Below are 24,199 nucleotides of genomic sequence, written 5' to 3' on the forward strand. Positions count from 1 at the left end.
ATGCTACACCGACTAGAAGGTGACTTCACTGCTGCGCTGACGGCGCCGACTCGTGATTAATCTCGCGTTGGCCTTCAAGTAGGCCTAGGGCGATAAATTTTTGGTTCCTCCCACTATAAAACAAAATTTGATTGGTTAATTCATCTGTCACTTCCTACATAAACATATACTACCATGGCCTTCTGTCCCGGCAATGAAGTCCTAACAAATGAGTGAGCCAGCTCTAAACTCTTCTCTGCCTAGAGAAAACAAACAAAAAAATCTCATTGGATAATTTGATTTTAATGTTTTCAGGACGGTAACCCTTTCATTTCTGAAGCAAATTTGATAGAAAATGAGGCCAAATTAGAATTAGAAGAGAATAATTATAATGAAATTATGAAAGAAATTCAAGAATGAAAGAAATTAAATATAACATTTGAAATGCTGATATGTTTGGACCTTCTCTGAAGGCTTAGAAGGCCCTGATGGTTCCCCCTGGTGTATGTTTGATAATAATAATAATAATAATAATAATAATAATAATAATATGATTATTATTATTATTATTGGCTGGCTTTTTTTCATGGTATATCAGATATATTCCATTCAGCTAGAACTCGTCTTCGACTCGTCCAAGATCATACTAGCTGAATGGAATACATCTGATATACCACTCAACACCAACCAATATTATTTAAATATATTTGTCGTTTTGTGTATAGTAAAGGTACAAAAAGCTCCGATTTTGGTTTCAGCAGCTGATATTAATCTATAAAGACATTTAAAGATAGACCGCATGCACCTTCACAAGAAAAAGATCCATACTAAAAGGTACAAAAGATGTTCCCTTGATGGTACCACCCAGCAACAAAGAAAAGTACAGTTTGGTACCTTTATTCCTGAGGAGTGTACAATAAAAGGCCCACTTAGGAAACATTTCCTGTATGCTATTTAAACAGCTTCGGGACATGCAAACTTGAGCATGCAACAGTTCCACGCTGCTAATGCAGCCAAAAAACGCACACAACATCCCTCTTTTCATCCACTACAGTGGCACGATCATGTAACATGAACCAATAACCAAAAACAGTGCCGCCCAGGCGTATAGGCCTATGGAGGAGCAGAGGGAGTGTGTGGAGAGTGTGTTTTCCCATGCGCTAGAGCAAAACACACGCACAATATGCTCTTTGGGCAAAGCCGCTTTATGCAACACTGATCGCCAGGTAAGACAGGCAGCCTACATGACTTATATAACAAAACAATCCCGTATCTTGTTTCCTTTCTCTGAAACCCACAAAGATTTTAAATCTCGCCGATCCCGCTACACTTCAGAGAGGATCCAAGAAGGGGATAAGGGGTAGGGTAGATGATTTGAGATGAAGCCATTCCACCTAGACATGCTAAATTAAATGCAAGTTGCCCTTCTTAAATCTCTCTTCATTACCCTTAAAGAAATGTATTTTTAAATTACTGGCTCAGCTTCCACTTTTTATCTGTTCAGCAAGCAAAGAACAGGAGGGTGGATCAATAGCAGGAGGGATGGAGAGGAGGGTGAGATGGCTGATGGAGATAATGCCCATCACTGGATCAAAAAAGGCAACAAAAACAAAAACAGCAGCAGCAGCAGGAGCAGAATTCAGAAGCAGAGACATACAGGCATAACGGTGCTTCAGGAAAAAGATAATGAAGTGTTCAAGACTGCCTATTTTACAGAAAGAAAGAAACAGATAAAGAATAAAACACATACAGCAGGGTCTAAAAGTCTGAACCTTCTTTATTCTTTTGTTCAATATTGGACAGACGATTTTAGCTTGAGTTAAAAATTCCTCTGGGGTAGTGAGCGCTCTATTGTGCCATTTTCTCATGTTTTGGTTGGGTGACTGGGCTGAAAATTGGAAGTTAATTTAATGTAATAATGTATGGCAAGATAATTAGGTTGTTAAGTGCTTTAAAAGAGACTACGGGAAGTGAACAAGTATGAAATTTCCAGGGAGAGAACGACTAATAAAGTTACACATGCAGTAACACATTGTGTTTGTGAGCTTGACAAAAAGTGAGTATGAGATCTGGTGCTCTGTCATCACATCTCAATAAAAATATTACAGAATGTGAAGAGTTATGAAGAATGTGAATAGAATGTGAAGATTTGCAAATCATGGATACCCTATATTTCATTGAAAATAGTACAAAGACAACATATCAAATGTTGAAACTCAGAATTTGTATTTTTTTTTTTTTTAATATATGCACATTTTGAATTTGATGTCAGCAATACATTTCATAAAAGTTGGGACAGGGCAACAAAAGACTGAAAAAGTTGTGTAATGCTAAAAAAAAAATAATGTGGTTAATTAACAACAGGTCAGTAACATGATTGGGTATAAAAAGAGCATCACGGAGAGGCGGAGTCTCTCAGAAGTAAAGATAGGGAGGGGTTCACTGCTCTGTGAAAGACTGCGTAAGAAAACAGTGCAACAATTTAAGAATAACGTTCCTCAATGTAAAATTGTAAAGAATTTAGGGATCACATCTATGGTACATAATATCATTAAAAGATTCAGAGAATCTGGAGAAATCTCTGTATGCAAGAGACAAGGCTGAAAACGGACATTGGATGCCTGTGATCTTCAGGCCCTCAGGTGACACTGCATTAAAAGCAGACACGTGTCTGTAGTGGAAATCACTGTATGGGCTCAGGAACACTTCAGAAAACCATCATCTGTGAAAACAGTTCATTACTGCATCCACAAATGCAAGTTAAAACCAGATATAAACAATATCCAGAAACGCCGCCGCCTTCTCTGAGCCCGAGCTCTTTTACGATGGACTGAGGCAAAGTGGAAAATTGTCCCGAGGTCTGACGAATTAAAAGCAGAAATTCTTTTTAGAAATCATGGACACCACATCCTCCAGGTTAAAGAGGATAGGGACCATCCGGCTTGTTATCAGTGCACAGTTCAAAAGCCAGCATCTGTGATGGTATGAGGGTGCATTAGTGCACATGGCATTGGTAGCTTGTACATCTGGGAAGGCATCATTAATGCTGAATGATTCATGTTTCAGAGCAATATGCTGCCATCCAGACAAAATCTATTTCAGGGAAGGCCTTCCTTCTTTCAGCAAGACAACGCCAAACAGCTTTCTGCACATATTAAAACTGAATCCGTAGTAAGAGAGTCTGGGTGCTAAACTGGCCTGCCTGCAGTCCAGACCTGTCTCCCATTTAAAACATTTGGCGCGTTATGAAGCGCAAAATACGACAAAGGAGACCCCAAACTGTTGAGCAGCTGAAATTGTATATCAGGCAATGCTCCTGTCTCAACCTTTTTTGAAATGTGTTGCTGACATCAAACTCAAAATGAGCATAAATTTTTCAAAAAACAAAATTTCTCAGTTTCAACATTCAATTTGTTGTCTTTGTACTATTTTCGATAAAATACAGGATTTCCACGATTTGCAAATTTTCGCATTCTGGGTTTTTTTTTGTTTGTTTTTTACAGTTTACCCAGCGTCCCAACTTTTGGAATTGGGGTTGTAATTGAAACTCTTTATTTTCTCGATATATGTTTCACTGCAAGGTGACATGTTGTGCCAATGTGCATGTCATATTACATGCCTCTTATACTGACTTAATTTAAACTGCACCAGTGATACACATATAACTACAATTAATTAAACTGCTGATGGTACTGGACTCAGACTTTTTGATCCTCCTGTATCCTGTAATGTCCCAGTATTGAGAAAGTAGCCTTTTTTTTGGACAGGCACTTTGGTGGCGTCCTACCTCCGCATGCAGTCGAGGGCCTGAGTGAAGACCTGGGGTGCCATGCCATGCTCATGCTGCAGGATAAGACACTGCTCCAGTGTGACGGACATGGCTGTGCGGTCTTTCGCACTCTTACAGCTTGTAAAACGTACACCGTTTAGCCTCCGGCAGATCTGAAGCCAGAAAGGAAAGAATGAGTTACATTAGATAGAACACAGTGTAATATAGCAAAGTCAGTACAGGCTTGGTTTAGACTTGTAATTTAATTCCTGTTTTGTACTCGGCAGAGCATTATTGATTTTTGTACACAGTGCTTGCTTTTACTCAAAAAATATTGAATTAATTATAAATTTGGCCACACTCAGCAGTAAATCTACGACAAAACTAAGGACTATTCTAAAAATGTAAAAACGACAATAAATATTAAATATACTGTACATTTTTTTTTACAATTCTGGTAAAACAGAAGTACTGAAATAAGGCTGTACATGTATAGGACAGTATGGCAAGTCAGAACAGCAATATTTATTGTAAAAAAAAAAATTCTTGCACAAACTTGACTATTTTTTTTTTAATAACAGATAAAGCATTACACTTAATTTTTTTTTACGTCATACAAGTGTACCTCAGACCAGAATGTTTTCTCCATGTCCTAGCTCATAAGAAAGATAGATTTAGACACAGGCTCAGCCATTGTCCTGCACGCCTGAAACGGCTGGCTTGCTCAAGAGCCCAATACAGACTGATTAGCAGATCTGGGACTGCAAAGATCTAGCTATTTAGAAATGCGTGGTACATATGTTCAATAGAAATGGGAGCTATGCTAAAATACATGGTGTTCTCTACCTCTGCAGCCTGCCAAAGGATGTCAACATTCTTGTTTTTTCTAGCATGAACATTCTGATCAAGGAAGCGCAATAGCTCAGGAAGACACGTCTGACTCCGGGAACGAGGGAGGCCTGGAAGGAAGAATGAACAGATAGACCATGCCATTACTGTTGGAATTAAATGTAACATTTGACACCAACATTCATAATATTTAAATTGAGAGGCTTGAAAACAGAATCGACTAAGTCAGATGAGGTCATGCTTGCATGACATCTTGAAAGTCTGGAACCATTTGTTAAGTTTAATTGATTTTTTTTTTTTGAAAGTGTAACATGGTGCTCCATAAAGTTCTGTAACAGACTTCTTATTGTTCTTGGAAATGTAGTGGGTAGTGTGTAAACAAGACCTCCAACAATGAGACCATTCATGACCAAGACCAGAGTATATCGAGACCAAGACAAGACCAAAACTTTGAGGGGTTGAGGCCATGTCAAGACCAGGACTGACCAGTGCATGTGAAGAGTGACAGCCATTAACAGGAACAAAAATTCTCAAGACGTTGGGTAACGATCTTCAGCTGTATCTAGGAAAGGATTATGATATTGGGATGGGAAAGCTTTGTGCATTGGATCGAGCTAAATGGCACCGAATCCTACAATGGTGCTTGAAAGTTTGTGAACCCTTTAGAATTTTCTATATTTCTGCATAAATATGACCTAAAACATCATCAGATTTTCACACAAGTCCTAAAAGTAGATAAAGAGAACCCAGTTAAACAAATGAGACAAAAATATTATACTTGGCCATTTATTTATTGAGGATAATGAGCCAATATTACATATCTGTGAGTGGCAAAAGTATGTGAACCTCTAGGATTAGCAGTTAATTTGAAGGTGAGATTAGAGTCAGGTGTTTTCAATCAATGGGATGACAATCAGGTGTGAGTGGGCACCCTGTTTTATTTAAAGAACAGGGATCTATCATAGTCTGATCTTCACAACACATGTTTGTGGAAGTGTCTCATGGCACGAACAAAGGAGATTTCTGAGGACCTCAGAAAAAGCGTTGTTGATGCTCATCAGGCTGGAAAAGGTTACAAAACCATGTCTAAAGAGTTTGGACTCCACCAATCCATAGGTCAGACAGATTGTGTACAAATGGAGGAAATTCAAGACCACTGTTACCCTCCCCAGGAGTGGTCGACCAAGACCACTCCAAGAGCAAGGTGTGTAATAGTCACACAAGGTCACAAAGGACCCCAGGGTAACTTCTAAGCAACTGAAGGCCTCTCTCACATTGGCTAATGTTAATGTTCATGAGTCCACCATCAGGAGAACACTGAACAGCAGGGTTGCAAGGAGAAAGCCACTGCTCTCCAAAAAGAACATTGCTGCTCATCTGCAGTTTGCTAAAGATCATGTGGACAAGCCAGAGGGCTATTGGAAAAATGTTTTGTGGAGGGATGAGACCAACATAGAACTTTTTGGTTTAAATGAGAAGCGTTATGTTTAAAGAAAGGAAAACACTTCATTCCAGCATAAGAACCTTACCCCACCTGTGAAATATGGTGGTGGTAGTATCATGGTTTGGGCCTGTTTTGCTGCATCTGGGCCAGGACGGCTTGCCATCATTGATGGAACAATGAATTCTGAATTATACCAGCGAATTTTAAAGGAAAATGTCAGGACATCTGTCCATGAACTGAATCTCAAGAGAAGGTGGGTCATGCAGCAAGACAACGACCCTAAGCACAAAAGTCGTTCTACCAAAGAATGGTTAAAGAAGAATAAATTTAATGTTCTGGAATGGCCAAGTCAAAGTCCTGACCTTAATCCAATCGAAATGTTGTGGAAGGACCTGAAGCAAGCAGTTCATGTGAGGAAATCCACCAACATCCCAGAGTTGAAGCTGTTCTGTACGGAGAAATGGGCTAAAATTCCTCCAAGCCAGTGTGCTCAACAGTTACTGGAAACGTTTAGTTGCAGTTGTTGCTGCACAAGGGGGTCACACCAGATACTGAAAGCAAAGGTTCACATACTTTTGCCACTCACAGATATGTAATATTGGATCATTTTCCTCAATAAATAAATAACCAAGTATAATATTTTTGTCTCATTTGTTTAACTGGGTTCTCTTTATCGACTTTTAGGACTCGTGTGAAAACCTGATGATGTTTTAGGTCATATTTATGCAGAAATATAGAAAATTCTAAAGGGTTCACAAACTTTCAAGCACCACTGTATGCTCCGCCAACCAACGATTAAGAGATTGTGAGCAGGCAGACCCATCGCAAGATGGATGAAGATCTGACCAAGGTACAAGCACTGAGTCACAATACTGGTTGCATATGAAGCAGGAAGATTTACAACCAATCACAGTAATAATGTGAACAAATAAATCAGACAATGCACAAGCAATTCAATGATAACCCCATAGTTGTGGTCTTGACCGGTCTCAAAATAAAATCCTGAGTCCTCTGTGTCTGACACTGAGACAAGCCCGAGTGAAAATGCAGTTAATTCCAAGATGAGTCAGAGACCTTTAAAAAGTGGTCTTGAGACCGGTTTCGAAATCAAGACCGATCTCAAGTATTGCACCACTAGTCAGGAGATTAGGGGACACAAAGAACATGCGGTGACTCACAGTCATCTGGTAAAACCTCCTTGAACTGTTCATAGTAGGAATTCAGACGTCCCAGACTCTCAGAATTAATGATCTCTTGCAGGGACGTGTCCCCGATCCTGGACACACAACAAAGTTATGTACAGTATGCAGAGCAAGTTGTACAGAGACACTGAAAAGGTGTGTTTAATTATTCGTAAATAACAGTGTTGACACAAACCAAAATTGAGTAACTGAAGTAAATGTTAATAAGGTTATTACAGGTATTGGTGTTACTACATTATAAACATAGTATAACAGAACTCACTTCTCAGCGAGCGTTTGCTGCTCATTGATGCCAACATTGAAGTGAACAGGCTGCACGCGCAGAAGCATGCCGTTCTGAATTTCCCGTGGCAGCGCATCGAACATGGTCCCTGGCAGTGGAATGCGCACGTTAAAGCCGTCGCGGTTCCCCGTGATCACAGGCAGCATGTCCGGAGAGGATGTCGACACAGCCTGAGTCACCTTAAATGTTACGTTCCTTAAGTCCATGATCCCCACACTCATATCCTCAAGCATGGCTAGTTCCTCTCCTACAATGTGCACATGCACACACCACACACACAAAACATATCTTACTAGCATACAGCTAAGCAGTGAAAATTTGCTTAAGGGCCCAGTAACAGTGGTTACCTGGCAACCCTGGGATGTAAAAGAACAACCTTCCAGCCACATATTCAACCATTAAAATGTTAAATAAAATATTTAGCTTAACAGTCACACACTTAACTGTGCTACTTCAGAATTAGATCAGATACAGATCATCTGGACATGTATACAGTGCACACAGAACGGTCGCGATGCTTTAAGTCAGGGGTCACCAAACTTTTTTCTCTGGGGGCCACATTGTCGTTCCTGACTGTGATGGGGGGCCGGGGTCGGGTCAGCTATATAACATAGAATTGTATGACCCAGACAAATATGACCACCAGCAGGCCTCATTGTGTAGTAGAGATTACTAGCCTGGCACAACCATCCCCACTACTATATCCCCGCTACTATATCCACACTACTATATCCCCACTTGATTCCTGGCACATATTTGTTTATCTTTACTAGTGGTTTGCAAAAGTAGTAATCGAGTCTTCACACTTTGTTTTAATCTGAAATACCACAGATAATCCATTTATTTATTTTCTAATAAAAATAACATCAAAGCTGTCAAGGTAAGAAACATCTGCCGAGTTGAGGTGATTGACATTGGCAAAGGTGAGTGGAAAATTATAAATTGTAGGTAGACCTGTTGATATTATTAATAATATTAATAATAATAATAGTTGTGTGCAGCACTTAATAAAGGTCAAATAAATAGGCCTATAAAATAAATACATTAAAAAAACAGTGAAATTATAATAATATGAGCAATAGATCAATAGATCACAGCAGTTGTGCTGTGTCCTGCACGTCATTGCTCTCATCCATGGCCAAAGCAAAAAACTCGAATTCTGACGCTCTCTCATTCAGCTGGTCATACACGTTGTCCCCAAAATCTTCGGTTCACCTGGTCATAGTAGGTGTGGAGAGACTCACCGCATTGAGCGCATCCTTCTTGTCGGGACACACCTCCTCGGCCACAGCAAGCATGCATACTTTAACCCCATCAGTAATCGGCTTTCCATGGGTAGCTAGTAGGTGAGCTACCTTATAGCTAGCTCGGACAGCAGCCTGGTTGATCTGGGTTTGGCGAAGGAATACATTCTGTTGTGCAGCCAGTCCGCATTTCATCCTCCGAATCCTGTCTTCTCTTGTTTGTCCTCCCAAACTAGCATACTCTTTGTGGCGGGTTTCGTAGTGACGACACAGATTATATTCTTTGAAAACCGACACACTTTTTTTACATACAAGACAAACTGCATGGTCCTTACACTGAACGAAAAAAAAATCGGTGGTCCACTGTTCTTTAAAAACTCTGCACTCTCTGTCAGCTTTTCGCTGACCGCTAGCCATTTTGCTGTCCTGAACACTGACAGTTCTCTGCGCGTGCGCTGCCTGTCACTGCTTGATCGCGAGCATATGACGAAAATTCGGAAAATATGAATAGTTCATTTTATAACTAAATATCAATTTTAATTGATAAAATCAACAAAATACAAGATGCAGACATGTTATTATTTGCCAAAAAGCAATTTAAAAAAATAGGCCATGACCACTTTTGGGGATTGCCTCATAGGGCCGGTTCAAGTAGTGGGGGGCAGAGGGGCTGGGGGGCCGGTCAAAGGGGGGTGGCGGGCCGGAGTCGACCCGCGGGCCGTAGTTTGATGACCCCTGCTTTAAGTGCTCACCATAGGTACTCAGCAGACTTTCAAACTGAGCAAGCAGTCCAATGGTGTATAGCTGCCTCAGGAAGCCGTCGTCACGGAGACAATTCCTCAGTTTAATGATAAAGCCACAAATAAGAGCAGTAAGCTAGAGAGAGAAGGAGGAAACAAAGAAGTGTATATTACAGTATATATTAGACACTCACTGCCCACTTTATTAGGTACACCCATCCACCTGCTGTTTTATGCGGTTATCTAATTAGCCAATCCCTTGACAGCAGCACAATACAGAAAATCGTATAGATACAAATCAAGAGCTTCAGTTCATGTTCACTTCAAACATCCAAATGGGAGAAACTGTGATCTTAAAGTATGACTTTCACTAAGGCATGGGTGTTGGTGCCAGATGGACTGGTTTGAGTATTTCAGAAACTTGATCTCCTGGGATTTTCATACACAGAGTGGAGCAGAAAACAAAAAACATTGAGTGAGAAATGACAGTTCTGTGAGTGGAAATGCCTTGTTGATAAGAGAGGTCAGAGGAAAATGGCTAGATTGGTTTGATTTGCCAGGAAGGATATAATAACTCATAGCAACTCTTTACAACCATGGTGAGCAGAAAAGCATCTCAACATGCAGCGGCAGAACAGCACATAGTGTTCCACTCCTGCCAGCCAAGAACAGGAAACTTAGAATCAAGAACAAGTTCCTATTAAAGTGGCCGGTGAGTGTACGATATTACATAACTACCTCACAACCTGCATCAATTTATTTCACTAACATAAAGAAACTTTGGATCACATTTTTGGTCACTAATTCCAGTGTGCAAACCCTCACCAGCTCCTCACCTTTAAACACAGGCTTGCCCTTGTATTAGCAAGCACTAACTTACTGAGCTAGCTAGTTAGACATACTACTACTCTGTTGCATTGTCTAGCTAACAAAATTTGCTCAACGTTACCATGGAAGCAATTTCTGGTAATCTAAGTGCTAACCACTACATTCTATCCACATTCACTGGACATGAGCAATTGCGCACTCTGATTGGCTACTCTACTACTAGGCTATCAGCTCATACTGTGAGTAGAGAAAAACAAAATGGTGGAGAGCATCAAGTCAGATACATTACTTTATCAAGTATTTAAAAGAAACAGAAATAGCGAAAAGAATATAGTCCCCCCCCCAATATCTCCTGTTCCACACTCAAGCCCAGTCGGTGGCAGTAATGCACCTTTACTTTGGTTTGCCAATCGCCAAAACAACCCTAAAGAAGAACAACAACATGGAAGAGCATCACACAGTACTGTGCATCCTATTTTTTTCCCATACAAACTGTTATAAATTTCTATTTTATGATTTCTACATTATCGAGTCAGTACAAAAACATTATAGAGTTCCAAATGTTAGTTTTCCAGTAAAAATTAAATGCTAAAGAAAAAAAATGTGTTTGTATCTGAGCGGCATATTACAAAAGAGCCCACTTTTAAGAATAAAAAAAGAAAACATAATGAAGGCTACTGGGTTTTGGCGCAAAATTAATAAGCGAGTGTGACAGTCAAAGTGTTCAGAAGAACTGTGGCTGATTCTGTAAGATACTCAGTAAACATACAGCTCATTTCCTTATAAAACTGCACTCATTGTACCTGAGACTACAATTTTTTTTAAAGGGTCATCTCACACCAAATACTGACTTTGTTTCATTGATTACGGATTACTGATTACTATTCATAGTATTTTTTAACGTTGAAATATTTAATTTAATTATTTTTAAGCCATTTTTGGTCTACAGCATTTTTTTTACATGTGCCTAAGACTTTTGCACAGTACTGTGTGTGTGTGTGTGTGTGTGTGTGTATATTATAACAACATTACAATCTAATAATTCACGAAGAAAGATACTCGCTGCTTTCACAGTACCTCTGCATTGTGAAAGCGTGGGTTGTGCTGCACTTTTCCTCCAGTGCACACAAATCTCAAGGTTTCAAGGATGTGTCCCAAACCAAACAAGGCACACTAAGTAGTATACCTACGGTAACTAGTAATGATGCCAGGTGTTACGACATACTATTTAGTATGATAGTACGCAATTTGGGGTGAAGCCTCGTTATTTATGATAGCTCAAGGTTACAGAAGCGTTATGAGAATAAATTGTGCAGATTAATGTTGCTGTTACAGTTACTGAGTATCACATAAAAGAGCAAAACCTCTCAGCAATAGCTTGTATACCTTTTAGCCAGGCAACTGACTTTCACTGTGACTGCCTGATCAAGCAGCAGTGCCCGTGCGTCATGACCTGCCTCGGTCTGATCATAAGCAGTACATAATCTACAGAATAAACTCATCAACTAGCGTAAGCCAGCCAGATGAAATATAAGGTCTGGTTGAAGGGAAATAACTTGCTCTGCTGTAAACCCACAGCTTGGTGCATGCACTGGAAGGCTTTTGAGGTTAATTATCAATTTTCCGACTAATCTGGGAAGGTTGGCAATGTTAGCATTGGCGGCGGCAACCCCCCGTCCCTGTCTGTCCTTCTGAGTTACAACCCCGATTCCAAAAAAGTTGGGACAAAGTACAAATTGTAAATAAAAACAAAATGCAATAATTTACAAATCTCAAAAACTGATATTGTATTCACAATAGAACATAGACAATATATCAAATGTCAAAAGTGAGACATTTTGAAATTTCATGCCAAATATTGGCTCATTTGAAATTTCATGACAGCAACACATCTCAAAAAAGTTGGGACAGGGGCAATAAGAGGCTGGAAAAGTTAAAGGTACAAAAAAGGAACAGCTGGAAGACCAAATTGCAACTCATTAGGTCAATTGGCAATAGGTCATTAACATGACTGGGTATAAAAAGAGCATCTTGGAGTGGCAGCGGCTCTCAGAAGTAAAGATGGGAAGAGGATCATCAATCCCCTTAATTCTGCGCCGACAAACAGTGGAGCAATATCAGAAAGGAGTTCGGCAGTGTACAATTGCAAAGAGTTTGAACATATCATCATCTACAGTGCATAATATCATCAAAAAATTCAGAGAATCTGGAAGAATCTCTGTGTGTAAGGGTCAAGGCCGGAAAACCATACTGGGTGCCCATGATCTTCGGGCCCTTAGACGGCACTGCATCACATACAGGCATGCTTCTGTATTGGAAATCACAAAATGGGCTCAGGAATATTTCCAGAGAACATTATCTGTGAACACAATTCACCGTGCCATCCGCCGTTGCCAGCTAAAACTCTATAGTTCAAAGAAGAAGTTGTATCTAAACATGATCCAGAAGCGCAGACATCTTCTCTGGGCCAAGGCTCATTTAAAATGGACTGTGGCAAAGTGGAAAACTGTTCTGTGGTCAGACGAATCAAAATTTGAAGTTCTTTATGGAAATCAGGGACGCCATGTCATTCGGACTAAAGAGGAGAAGGACGACCCGAGTTGTTATCAGTGCTCAGTTCAGAAGCCTGCATCTCTGATGGTATGGGGTTGCATTAGTGCGTGTGGCATGGGCAGCTTACACATCTGGAAAGACATCATCAATGCTGAAAGGTATATCCAGGTTCTAGAGCAACATATGCTCCCATCCAGACGACGTCTCTTTCAGGGAAGACCTTGCATTTTCCAACATGACAATGCCAAACCACATACTGCATCAATTACAGCATCACGGCTGTGTAGAAGAAGGGTCCGGGTACTGAACTGGCCAGCCTGCAGTCCAGATCTTTCACCCATAGAAAACATTTGAAGCATCATAAAACGGAAGATACGACAAAAAAGACCTAAGACAGTTGAGCAACTAGAATCCTACATTAGACAAGAATGGGTTAACATTCCTATCCCTAAACTTGAGCAACTTGTCTCCTCAGTCCCCAGACGTTTACAGACTGTTGTAAAGAGAAAAGGGGATGTCTCACAGTGGTAAACATGGCCTTGTCCCAACTTTTTTGAGATGTGTTGTTGTCATGAAATTTAAAATCACCTAATTTTTCTGTTTAAATGATACATTTTCTCAGTTTAAACATTTGATATGTCATCTATGTTCTATTCTGAATAAAATATGGAATTTTGAAACTTCCACATCATTGTATTCTGTTTTTATTTACAATTTGTACTTTGTCCCAACTTTTCTGGAATCGGGGTTGTACATGTCAATCCTGAGATCAAGATGCTGACCTCTTCTGCTCCTCAGCCCTGCCTGATCCATCCTGATGCCCTAGTCTGGCTGGAGTCTCATCACATTGCTCCTGTGGAGGATGGCCCATATGGACAGTTGAAAATTTCCCTTCAAGTCGGACTCCAGATCCTTCACACAGTACTGAATGAATTATTATTCCAGGGCAACTCAACTCAGCTCACTATTAAGAATTTTTCCAGTATTAAAAATAGTATGGGATGCTGAAGCGTACAGATGTTCCTTGGCCATTTTTTTGTTTCTAGAAAACGTTAAAAAATTGATTGGACTGTAGATTATTTTTCGTTACATGCCTGATGTTTGTGTGTTGATGTTTTTGTTTACTCACTGTCTGGCAGAAGACCACGTCTCGGCGGTACTGCACACTGAGGTCCATGGCGATGGTTGGTGCTCGGTCTTGCATTAGCAGGAACACCATTGACTTTTTTGCCTTGTCACTCATCATTGCCACGCACTCTGTTAGTGTGGTTAGCAGGGGATACAGTGCCTCACTCCACTCACCTGATATATGCACATTCACACACACATACACACAAATCAACTACAGACCAGTATTATTCACTATGAAGCAGTAATTAGTAGTCAATATGTAACATATTGGCTCAATTTTGTACTGCTACAGGACAACATAAAAATAGACAACACAAAGCACAGGGAAATTATGGGGAAAGAAAAAAAACACGACTCTTTCATAAACATTTAGCATAAGCACATCAGCGATAAGGGGTTGGTGGGGGTCTTACCTGGGTAACTCTCCTCTCTGCTGCTACTGCCATCTAGAGGGGCAACATGCACAGTTAGGAAGCACAACTAGCACATACAGTCTGGCCTTGCCAAGCTCACACAGACAAACACACACAAACACACACTGTGGCTCTTTGCACCGTCACGTGACCCCCATAGCAACTGTAACTATGCCGCCATGACAGGAGGCACACTTGTAGTGCTTCATTCAGATGAGTCAGTTGTTATTGATCAGTATGGGAAGGTTTTGCTGCATTTTTAGATGTGCAAATCGTTTTGAATGAAACAAAGACATCAGATTTTTTAATCTACCAAAAGTAATTCATCATCAGGGGAAAAATAGAAAGATTTCTAAACAGAAGGGGGAAATGGCTCGCAAAAATTCAGCAGGACTCTGTGTTGAATGGAGAGGTCAAAAACCCTATGGTATGCTCACTTCATTTCCACGAAGGTAAGAATAATAATAAATAAATAAATAAATAAATAATAATGGGCGGCACGGTGGTGTAGTGGTTAGTGCTGTCGCCTCACAGCAAGAAGGTCCGGGTTCGAGCCCCGTGGCCGACGAGGGCCTTTCTGTGTGGAGTTTGCATGTTCTCCCCATGTCCGCATGGGTTTCCTCCGGGTGCTCCGGTTTCCCCCACAGTCCAAAGACATGCAGGTTAGGTTAACTGGTGGCTCTCAATTGACTGTAGGTGTGAATGTGAGTGTGAATGGTTGTCTGTGTCTATGTGTCGGCCCTGTGATGACCTGGTGACTTGTTCAGGGTGTACCCCGCCTTAAGCCCGTAGTCAGCTGGGATAGGCTCCAGCTTGCCTGCGACCCTGTAGAACAGGATAAAGCGGCTAGAGATAATGAGATGAGATGAATAATAATAATAATAATTTCAGGACTGCAGCAAGGTGCTTATTCTAATCCAGTGACGTGAACACGAGTGTAAGAGACAAAGTGCAGTGAGGTACTCAAGCTCATATTCACTTCTCTGTATAAGAATGAGCACCTTGCTGCACTTTGTGTTAGGGTTTTGCTGGGAATCGAACCCGGGTCGCTGGTGTAATGATCCAGCAAACCCCCACTAGGCCACCAGGGGAATGACTCAAATACAGAGGCGTGAGGCGAAAGTAGAAAGTAGCAAAAAACAGTTTATTTACAATATATACACTATATACAATCCAGGGCAAAAAGCAAAAAGTATAATCCAAAGGTTCAGGGGCAAAAAGCAAAAAGTATAATCCAAAAATGAAAAAAGAAGAGGCAAAATGCAAAACACTCAGAAGATCCAAAAGGTAGTACAAAGTCCAAAGAAAAGAAAAGAAAAGGCAAAATGCAAAACGCTCAGAAGATTCAAAAGGGTAGAACAAATCCAAAGAAAACAAAATACCAAAAAACTCAAGAGCACAGGCAAGGTACATGGGACAGAGGGAACTAGCACTAACAGCATAGCATAAAGACTCCGTGACTAGGGACTGAACTGAGGGAGTATATATACACAAAATAAATGGGAAACTGGTGAAACTAATGAAGACAAACAGGCAATCAACACAAACACAAAACACAGGAACAGTGGCGGCCTCTAGAGGCCAAAACAAACATGACAAGAAAAGGAAATAACAGCAGCCTCTAGAGGCCAAAACAGTCCCAGTCCTAACAGGACCCCCCCCCCCTCTAGGAGCGTCTCCTGACGTTCCCAGGGCGATCCGGATGGGCCGAATGGAAGTCCCGACAAAGTTCTTTATCTAATATGTCCCGAGCTGGGACCCAGCAGCGCTCCTCAGGGCCATAGCCCTCCCAGTCCACTAAATATTGGAGCCCACCGCGGACTCGGCGGGAGTCAAGCAGGCGATGCACAGTCTGACCCTGAAAGATGCGGGGGGGCGGGGGATTCCTAGGGGCAGGGGCATACGTGGACGACAATATGGGCCGCAACAGGGAAACATGGAATGTGGGGTTGATCCTTAGAGTTCGTGGTAACTGGATCCGGTAGGAGACAGGGTTCACCCTGCGCACAACTTTGAAGGGGCCAATGTAGCGAGGAGCAAGCTTGCGGTTCTCCACCCATAGTGGAAGGTCCTTGGCGGACAGCCAAACCCGCTGCCCAGGGCGGAAAACGTGGGCAGGCCTTCTATGGCGGTTGGCCTGAGTCTGGTTGGTTCTGGAGGTCTAGATGAGGGTCCTCCTGACCTTGCTCCAGGTCTTGCGACACCGTCTCACATATTGGTTGACCGAGGGCACCCCAGCGTCCTCCTCCTGGTCCGGGAACAGAGGTGGCTAGAACCCGAATTGGCACTGGAACGGCGACAGCTTGGTGGCCGATGACTGCAGGGTGTTGTGGGCGTACTCTGCCCATGGCAACCAGGTGCTCCACGATGTCAGGTTATCCATAGCCAGGCCTCACAGGGTGGTTTCCAGGTCCTGGTTGAGCCTCTCTGTCTGGCCATTGGACTGGGGGTGGAACCCAGAGGAGAGGCTGGCAGTGGCTCTGATGAGCTTGCAAAACCCGTGCCACACTCGGGAGGAGAACTGGGGCCCCCGGTCTGAGACGATGTCCTGTGGGAGACCAAAGACTCGGAAGACATGATTAAACATTAATTTAGCTGTTTCCAGAGCAGAAGGGAGTTTGCACAGTGGTATGAAGCAGCAGGCCTTCAAGAATCTGTCGACTATAACCAAAACGACAGTGTTACCTTGAGAGTCTGGCAGGCCCGTGATGAAGTCGACCGCCACATGGGACCAGGGACACCGGGGAATAGGCAGAGGATGCAGGAGACCCTGGGGACGCTGTCGAGGATTCTTGGTTCTGGTGCAGATATCACAGGACAGGACGAATGACCTCACTTCCTTCTTCATGTTTGGCCACCAGAAGCGTCTTTTCAAGAAGTCCAGGGTCCTCCAAGCTCCCGGGTGGGCGGTGAGAGGGGAAGAGTGACCCCACTGGAGAACCTTGGCCCGGGCTTGACGAGGGACGTACAGGAGGCCCGGTGGCCCCGTCCCAGGACCAGGGTCCTGGCGTTGAGCTTGTCGGACGGCCTCCTCAACACCCCAGCGGACAGGGGCCACACAGGGATAATAGGCCCAACTTCACTCTCCCTGTTGTTGGGCGAGAACAGCCTGGAGAGCGCGTCTGGTTTGGTGTTCTTAGAGCCCGGGTGGTATGAAAGGGTGAAATTGAATCGGCTGAAAAACAAGGCCCACCTAGCCTGTCGTGGGTTCAGCCTCTTAGCTTGCTGGAGGTACTCCAGGTTCTTGTGGTCTGTCCAAACCAGGAATGGATGTTGCGCTCCTTCCAGCCAGTGCCTCCACTCCTCAAGGGCCAGTTTCACCGCAAGCAGTTCCCGATCCCCCACATCATACCAGGACTCCGCAGGGCTCAGGCGGTGGGAGAAGTATGCGCAGGGGTGCAGCTTACCCTCCGAGCGTTGGGACAGAACCGCGCCGACACCGCTGTCCGAGGCGTCCACCTCGACGATGAATGGTTGAGAATTGTCCGGGAGGACCAGGATGGGTGCCATGCAGAAGCGGTGTTTGAGGTCTTTAAACGCCTTTTCCGCCTGAGGAGACCAGACATAAGATCCACCAGTCCTTTTGGTGAGATCTGACATGGGTGCTGCTACGGAACTGAAGTTCCTGACGAACTTGCGGTAAAAGTTAGCGAATCCTAAGAACCGCTGCACCTCCTTGACGGACTTGGGAGTGGGCCAGTCCCGGACGGCCAGGGTCTTGGCTGGGTCCATTTGGAGTTGACCCGTCCGTACAATAAATCCCAGGAAGGAGACCTTGGGAACATGAAACTCGCACTTCTGGGCCTTCGCAAACAGATTGTTCCGTAGCAGCCTCTGGAGAACCTGGCGGACATGGTGGCGGTGCTCCTGCAAAGTCTTAAAGAATATTAAGATGTCATCGAGGTAGACGAAAACATGCTGATTGATCATGTCCCTCAAGACGTCGTTGATAAGGGCCTGAAAAACAGCTGGTGCGTTGGTGAGTCCGAAGGGTATCACCTGGTACTCGTAGTGCCCTGACGAGGTGTTAAAGGCAGTCTTCCACTCGTCTCCCTGTTGGATACGGATGAGGTGGTATGCATTCCGTAAGTCCAACTTAGTGAAGACGGTGGCGCCTTGGAGCAGGTCGAATGCTGTGGACATCAGCGGAAGGGGACAGCGGTTGCGCACAGTGATCTTGTTCAGGCCCCTGTAGTCAATACATGGTTGGAGCCCCCCCATCCTTCTTGCCGACAAAGAAGAAGCCGGCACCAGCAGGTGAGGTGGAAGGTCGAATGAACCCAGAGACCAGGGCGTCCTTGAGGTATTCCTCCATGGCCTTGCGTTCTGGCTGAGAGAGGGAGAACAGTCTGCCCCGAGGAGGGGTAGTCCCAGGGAGCAAGTCGATGGCACAGTCGTAGGCACAGTGCGGAGGAAGAACGGCGGCTCTGCTTTTGCTAAATACCTCCTTCAAATCCCAGTACTCTGTGGGAACTTGAGATAGCTCGGTGAGATCGGGGGGCTCGGCAGGAGACACAGGAGAGCTAGAGAGCAGACAAGAGGCATGGCACGCAGGACCCCATTCCACAACCTGGCTAGTGACCCAGTCTATACGAGGGTTGTGGCGGGTAAGCCAAGGAAGGCCTAGAATCACTGGGAACTCTGGTGAATGAATAAGATGCAGGGATATCTCTTCCTTGTGACCTTGAGACTGGAGAAAGACTGGAGAAGTAACTTGGGTGACTCTTCCATCACCTAATGCTTGGCCATCGAGGGCAGACACAGACAGTGGGACTTCAAGAGGTGCAGTCGGGACATTGATACTTTGGGCGAAGTTGACATCCATAAAGTTTCCAGCCGCCCCGGAATCTAACAAGGCTTGACAGGAGTGGACGGACTCACCCCAGGAGATGGAGACCGGGATGTAGACTCCTTGGCCAGGAAGTTCAGGAGAGAGGGTAGGCCCCGTCACAACCCTCCCTCAGCTGGACGGGGCGGTCCTTTTCCCGAGAGCTCGGGACATGATGCTCGGAAGTGGCCAGGCTTGCCACAGTAGATGCAGCACTTGTCCCTCCTTCTGCGCTCCCTTTCAGCTGTGGAGAGACGAGTATGGCCAACTTGCATGGGCTCTGGACAGTCACTGGAGGAGGTAGACGGGCTCCAGGTCGAGGCAGTGAGGCCAGGGAGGCTCAGGACTTGTCGGCGTTCTCTCATCCTGTTGTCAAGACGAATGGCATGGGAAGTCAGTGTTTCGAGGTCACTTGGGCATCTGATAGAGGCCAGGCCGTCTTTGATGGGGTCAGACAAACCATGGTGAAAGGCTGAAACCAGGGCAGCCTCGTTCCATCCGCTGACTGCTGCGGGTGTCCGGAACGATATGGCGTAGTCTGCGACGCTTCCTCCTTGCCGGATGGACATGAGCCTTCTGGCTGCGTCTGTACTGATGTCCGCCTGATCGAAGACCCGAAGCATCTCTTCTGTAAACAGTTCAAAATCAGAGCACTCGGGTCCCTGTCTCTGCCAGATAGCTGTTGCCCAAGCTCGTGCCTTACCAGCTAACAAGGTTATCACGAAGGCAATCTTGAGGCGATCTGTAGTGTAGGTGGTAGGCTGGAGCTCAAAGGTGAGTTGGCACTGGGTAAGGAACTCCCGGCATTCACCGTGCTTGCCGTCATACTTCTGTGGTGCAGGAAGGCTGGGTTCGCGAGATGAAGGAGGCAGCATGGCGGGAGGCACTGGAGCAGAATCAGGATGAGGAGATGCGGGCAGAGGAGTCAGCTGTGCCAGGGTTTTCCCAATTTGCTGAAGCAGTACCTTGTGGCGAGCAAGGGCCTCACGTTGGCTTGCAAGTATTTGTCCCTGAGTGTCCATGGTAGCTCCATAGCGTGTCAAAGCTGCCATAATTCCCTGAAGGTTGGCTGGGTAGACTGTTGAAGACGCCTCTGCTGAGTCGGTCATGACGGAGTCTTTCTGTTAGGGTTTTGCTGGGAATCAAACCCGGGTCGCTGGTGTAATGATCCAGCAAACCCCCACTAGGCCACCAGGGGAATGACTCAAATACAGAGGCGTGAGGCGAAAGTAGAAAGTAGCAAAAAACAATTTATTTACAATATATACACTATATACATCCAGGGCAAAAAGCAAAAAGTATAATCCAAAGGTTCAGGGGCAAAAAACAAAGTATAATCCAAAAATGAAAAAAGAAGAGGCAAAATGCAAAACGCTCAGAAGATCCAAAAGGTAGTACAAAGTCCAAAGAAAAGAAAAGAAAAGAAAAGGCAAAATGCAAAACGCTCAGAAGATTCAAAAGGGTAGAACAAATCCAAAGAAAACAAAATACCAAAAAACTCAAGAGCACAGGCAAGGTACATGGGACAGAGGGAACTAGCACTAACAGCATAGCATAAAGACTCCGTGACTAGGGACTGAACTGAGGGAGTATATATATACACAAAATAAATGGGAAACAGGTGAAACTAATGAAGACAAACAGGCAATCAACACAAACACAAAACACAGGAACAGTGGCGGCCTCTAGAGGCCAAAACAAACATGACAAGAAAAGGAAATAACAGCAGCCTCTAGAGGCCAAAACAGTCCCAGTCCTAACACTTTGTATGTTTAAGAGCCATTTTTTTCCCTTCTATGTTTAGAAATCTCTATTTTTTTCCCTTTGATCATGAATTACTTTCAGTAAATTAAAAAAAGTCTGATGTCTTTGTTTTGTTCAGAATGATTTGCATATCCAAAATCGCAGCAAAACCTTCCCATGCCAATCAATAACAACTAACCTGAATGAATGAAGCACAAGTGTGCCTCCTGTCATGGCGGTGTAGTGGAGGCTATGGAGGTCATGTGATGGTGCAAAGCCTCTATAAAACCCCCTTTCTGTATCTGATATTAATGCTGCGCTAAATAAACCATATAACTGTCTGAAATTATATTTATCCTGGTCAGGGTTGTGTTGGAGCCAGAGCCGGAGCCGATTCTGTCAACACTGGGTAGGAGGGTGAAATACGCCATGGATGGGTTGCCAGATCCTTCACATGTTCACATCTAGGAACAATTTTTTTTAATATCCAATTAATCTATTGCCATTTATTTTTGTGGAGGACCCCCCCCCCCCAAAAAAAAAAAAAAACCCAAAAAAACAACAAAAAAAGCAGAGAACCCAGCAGAAATCCACATGGACATAGGGAGAACATGCAGAGAACCTCGACATAGAAAGCAACCTGAGCTCAGGATCAAACCAGGGAGATGTGAGGTGGCATTGTGTCACCATCATACTCTGTCTGATAATCTAATAACTATAAATATATGCATTGGATTTTCTTGTGTAAACTGTTATAAATATTATAGATCTGCTCACAACACTATGATTCTCTATTCTTTCAGTACATCCTGCTTCATCCAAGCACAAACACTCAGGCCTTGTGACACTGGTTGGCAATTATCCCCAAGTTTACAGGTCCTCGGACCTGCCTGATCCATCCTGATGCCCTACATCTGGCTGGAGTCTCATCACATCGCTCCTGTAGAGGACGGCCCCATATGGACAGTCAGAAGTCGCACTTGGAAGATGTTCTGGACACTTACAATAATGCTTTTATGGCTGAGGATGACAGTTAACTTGCTAACTTTAGGACTGCAGTTGTCATGAACAGTTTTGCACTCAAGTTTCCATCAATGAACAGTTTATAACTTTAACAAAATAGACTTTGTGTTAAAGCTATAATGAATTTCCTGGTTTCACAGTTATACTCTGTGACTCTACAGGACACTGTTATAGAAGCAAGCTATTTATAATCACGTTGTCTGTTATCACCCAAATGAGGATGGGTTCCCTTTTGAGTCTGGTCCCTCTCGAGGTTTCTTCCTCATGTCGTCTGAGGGAGTTTTTCCTTGCCACCGTCGCCACAGGCTTGCTCAATGGGGATAGATTAGGGATAAAATTAGTTCATGTTTCAAGTCTTTAATTCTCTGTAAAGCTGCTTTGCGACAGTGCCTATTGTTAAAAGCACTATAAAAATAAACTTGACATGACATTTTTGTACATTTTCATTTTCTGAGACTTTGGAAAAAAAGGAATGCTGAATTTTAATAATTTCAAATTTCCCTCCTACTTTATATGCGATGGATGTATGGGTGTGAGTTTCTGTTTACTATGATGAACTGACTATTATCGGTTGATTATATTACTTTTCTCAGTAAGCTCAGTGTCTGAGTCATGCCAGCCCTCTAGCTGGAACAGATTAAACAGACATACAGCAGCACAAAGACACCCTCCCACGCCTGAGTGTGGGCCAACAAGCAAGCTAAACACTGATCAAGCTGCAGGTCACATGAGTATACAACCTTAGATGAAAGACAGAAATCTCCAGAAGAACTGAGAAATGACACGCTGACAAAAACAAAACATGATCCAGTCGCATGAACATGTAACATGTTTACAGTTCACATTTTCTGTATTCAACACACACAAAGACACACAGACACAGACACACACAAGACAAGGTCATGGACTGACTAACCACAACAGTGCCATTAGAAAGATGGACGATCATCCTATAAAAGGACATGGACAAAGTGACAAGCTAGATTGATATTTAAAAAAAAAAAAACTTGTGCAAAAAAATAAATTAAGGCAATAAGCTTGTTGCTATGGCAGCATGCACATCCTGACATGCAGGTGAGAAGAAGGAAAGTGAAATGACACACGAGTGCATCTATGTGTGTGAGAAAAGCTAATAAGCAGCATAAGCATAGGTCACATGTGTGGTGTCATTTTATTGCCAGACGTAAAGATCATGAGCAGAATTCGTTCAGATTTCACACAAATCTCTCTTCTTTTTTTTTTTTTTGCTCTCGTACAAACCATACATTTGCACATGATCAAATTCTTACACAAATGCATTATTTTTCCACTCACACCATTCCTTTTATCATTCACACGTTCAGCTAACACCCCCAAAAGTCGTTTTCAACTTACTAATTTCCTACATTCTCACTGGTGTGGGAAAATGAACACAAGCCCTCACCGCTCTCACGGTTACAACATTGGCAGGCATTAATACATTCTGTACAATGTGTAAGTAAGGGAAAAAAAATGACTTGCTGTTACAGGAAAAAAAAAAAAATCAATGATGGGGTGTTGAGATTGAGGTATTTCCATTCAATGGTATTCTTACTACTGTGAAGCTGGTCCACTTCCAGTAACAGCACATCCTAAATTAGACCACAGCAAACGAACACCAACAATGATTTAGTAATTATACCACAGTCTGATCTAATTTTTCAGAAGGTGTGAAGGTGTGCATAAATTTCTTATAATCACGCACTTATATAGTGTATATATATTTACACACACACACACACGTTTCTGTAATAGGCATATCAGACGCTCATCTAAGTTTCCAAATCTGTCATTGCTTAACTCTTGAATATTTTCTATCGTGAATACTATCATTAACAATCTTAAAATCTCTGCTTTCCAAAGAAATTTACAACCCAGATTCCAAAAAAGTTGGGACAAAGTACAAATTGTAAATAAAAACAGAATGCAATGATGTGGAAGTTTCAAAATTCCATATTTTATTCAGAATAGAACATAGATGACATATCAAATGTTTAAACTGAGAAAATGCATCATTTAAAGAGAAAAATTAGGTGATTTTAAATTTCATGACAACAACACATCTCAAAAAAGTTGGGACAAGGCCATGTTTACCACTGTGAGACATCCCCTTTTCTCTTTACAACAGTCTGTAAACGTCTGGGGACTGAGG

At 43.1% G+C, this 24,199-nt stretch overlaps 1 protein-coding gene across 6 annotated transcripts in view; it reads right to left on the reverse strand.

The window, feature by feature from the left end:
* Positions 1 to 24,199, reverse strand: part of inpp4ab (inositol polyphosphate-4-phosphatase type I Ab) — a 221,968-nt gene that overhangs the window by 33,333 nt on the left and 164,436 nt on the right. For 5 of the 6 annotated variants that reach the window (XR_009654506.1, XR_009654505.1, XM_060918996.1 and 2 more), the window contains exons 16-22: positions 14,436 to 14,468; positions 14,021 to 14,193; positions 9,523 to 9,646; positions 7,506 to 7,773; positions 7,220 to 7,317; positions 4,595 to 4,707; positions 3,767 to 3,921 (exon numbers count right to left, since the gene is read on the reverse strand). Coding sequence is in view for 4 of the 6 variants with exons in the window: in XM_060918996.1 (XP_060774979.1) it covers positions 3,767 to 3,921; positions 4,595 to 4,707; positions 7,220 to 7,317; positions 7,506 to 7,773; positions 9,523 to 9,646; positions 14,021 to 14,193; positions 14,436 to 14,468 (964 nt within the window). In the remaining 2 variants the exon portion in view is untranslated. The remainder of the gene's footprint in view (positions 1 to 3,766; positions 3,922 to 4,594; positions 4,708 to 7,219; positions 7,318 to 7,505; positions 7,774 to 9,522; positions 9,647 to 14,020; positions 14,194 to 14,435; positions 14,469 to 24,199) is intronic. The other variant, XM_060918994.1, reaches the window with a different exon arrangement.

The sequence above is a fragment of the Neoarius graeffei genome, chromosome 4 (assembly GCF_027579695.1).
Source record: "Neoarius graeffei isolate fNeoGra1 chromosome 4, fNeoGra1.pri, whole genome shotgun sequence".
NCBI classification, from domain to species: Eukaryota; Metazoa; Chordata; class Actinopteri; order Siluriformes; family Ariidae; genus Neoarius; species Neoarius graeffei.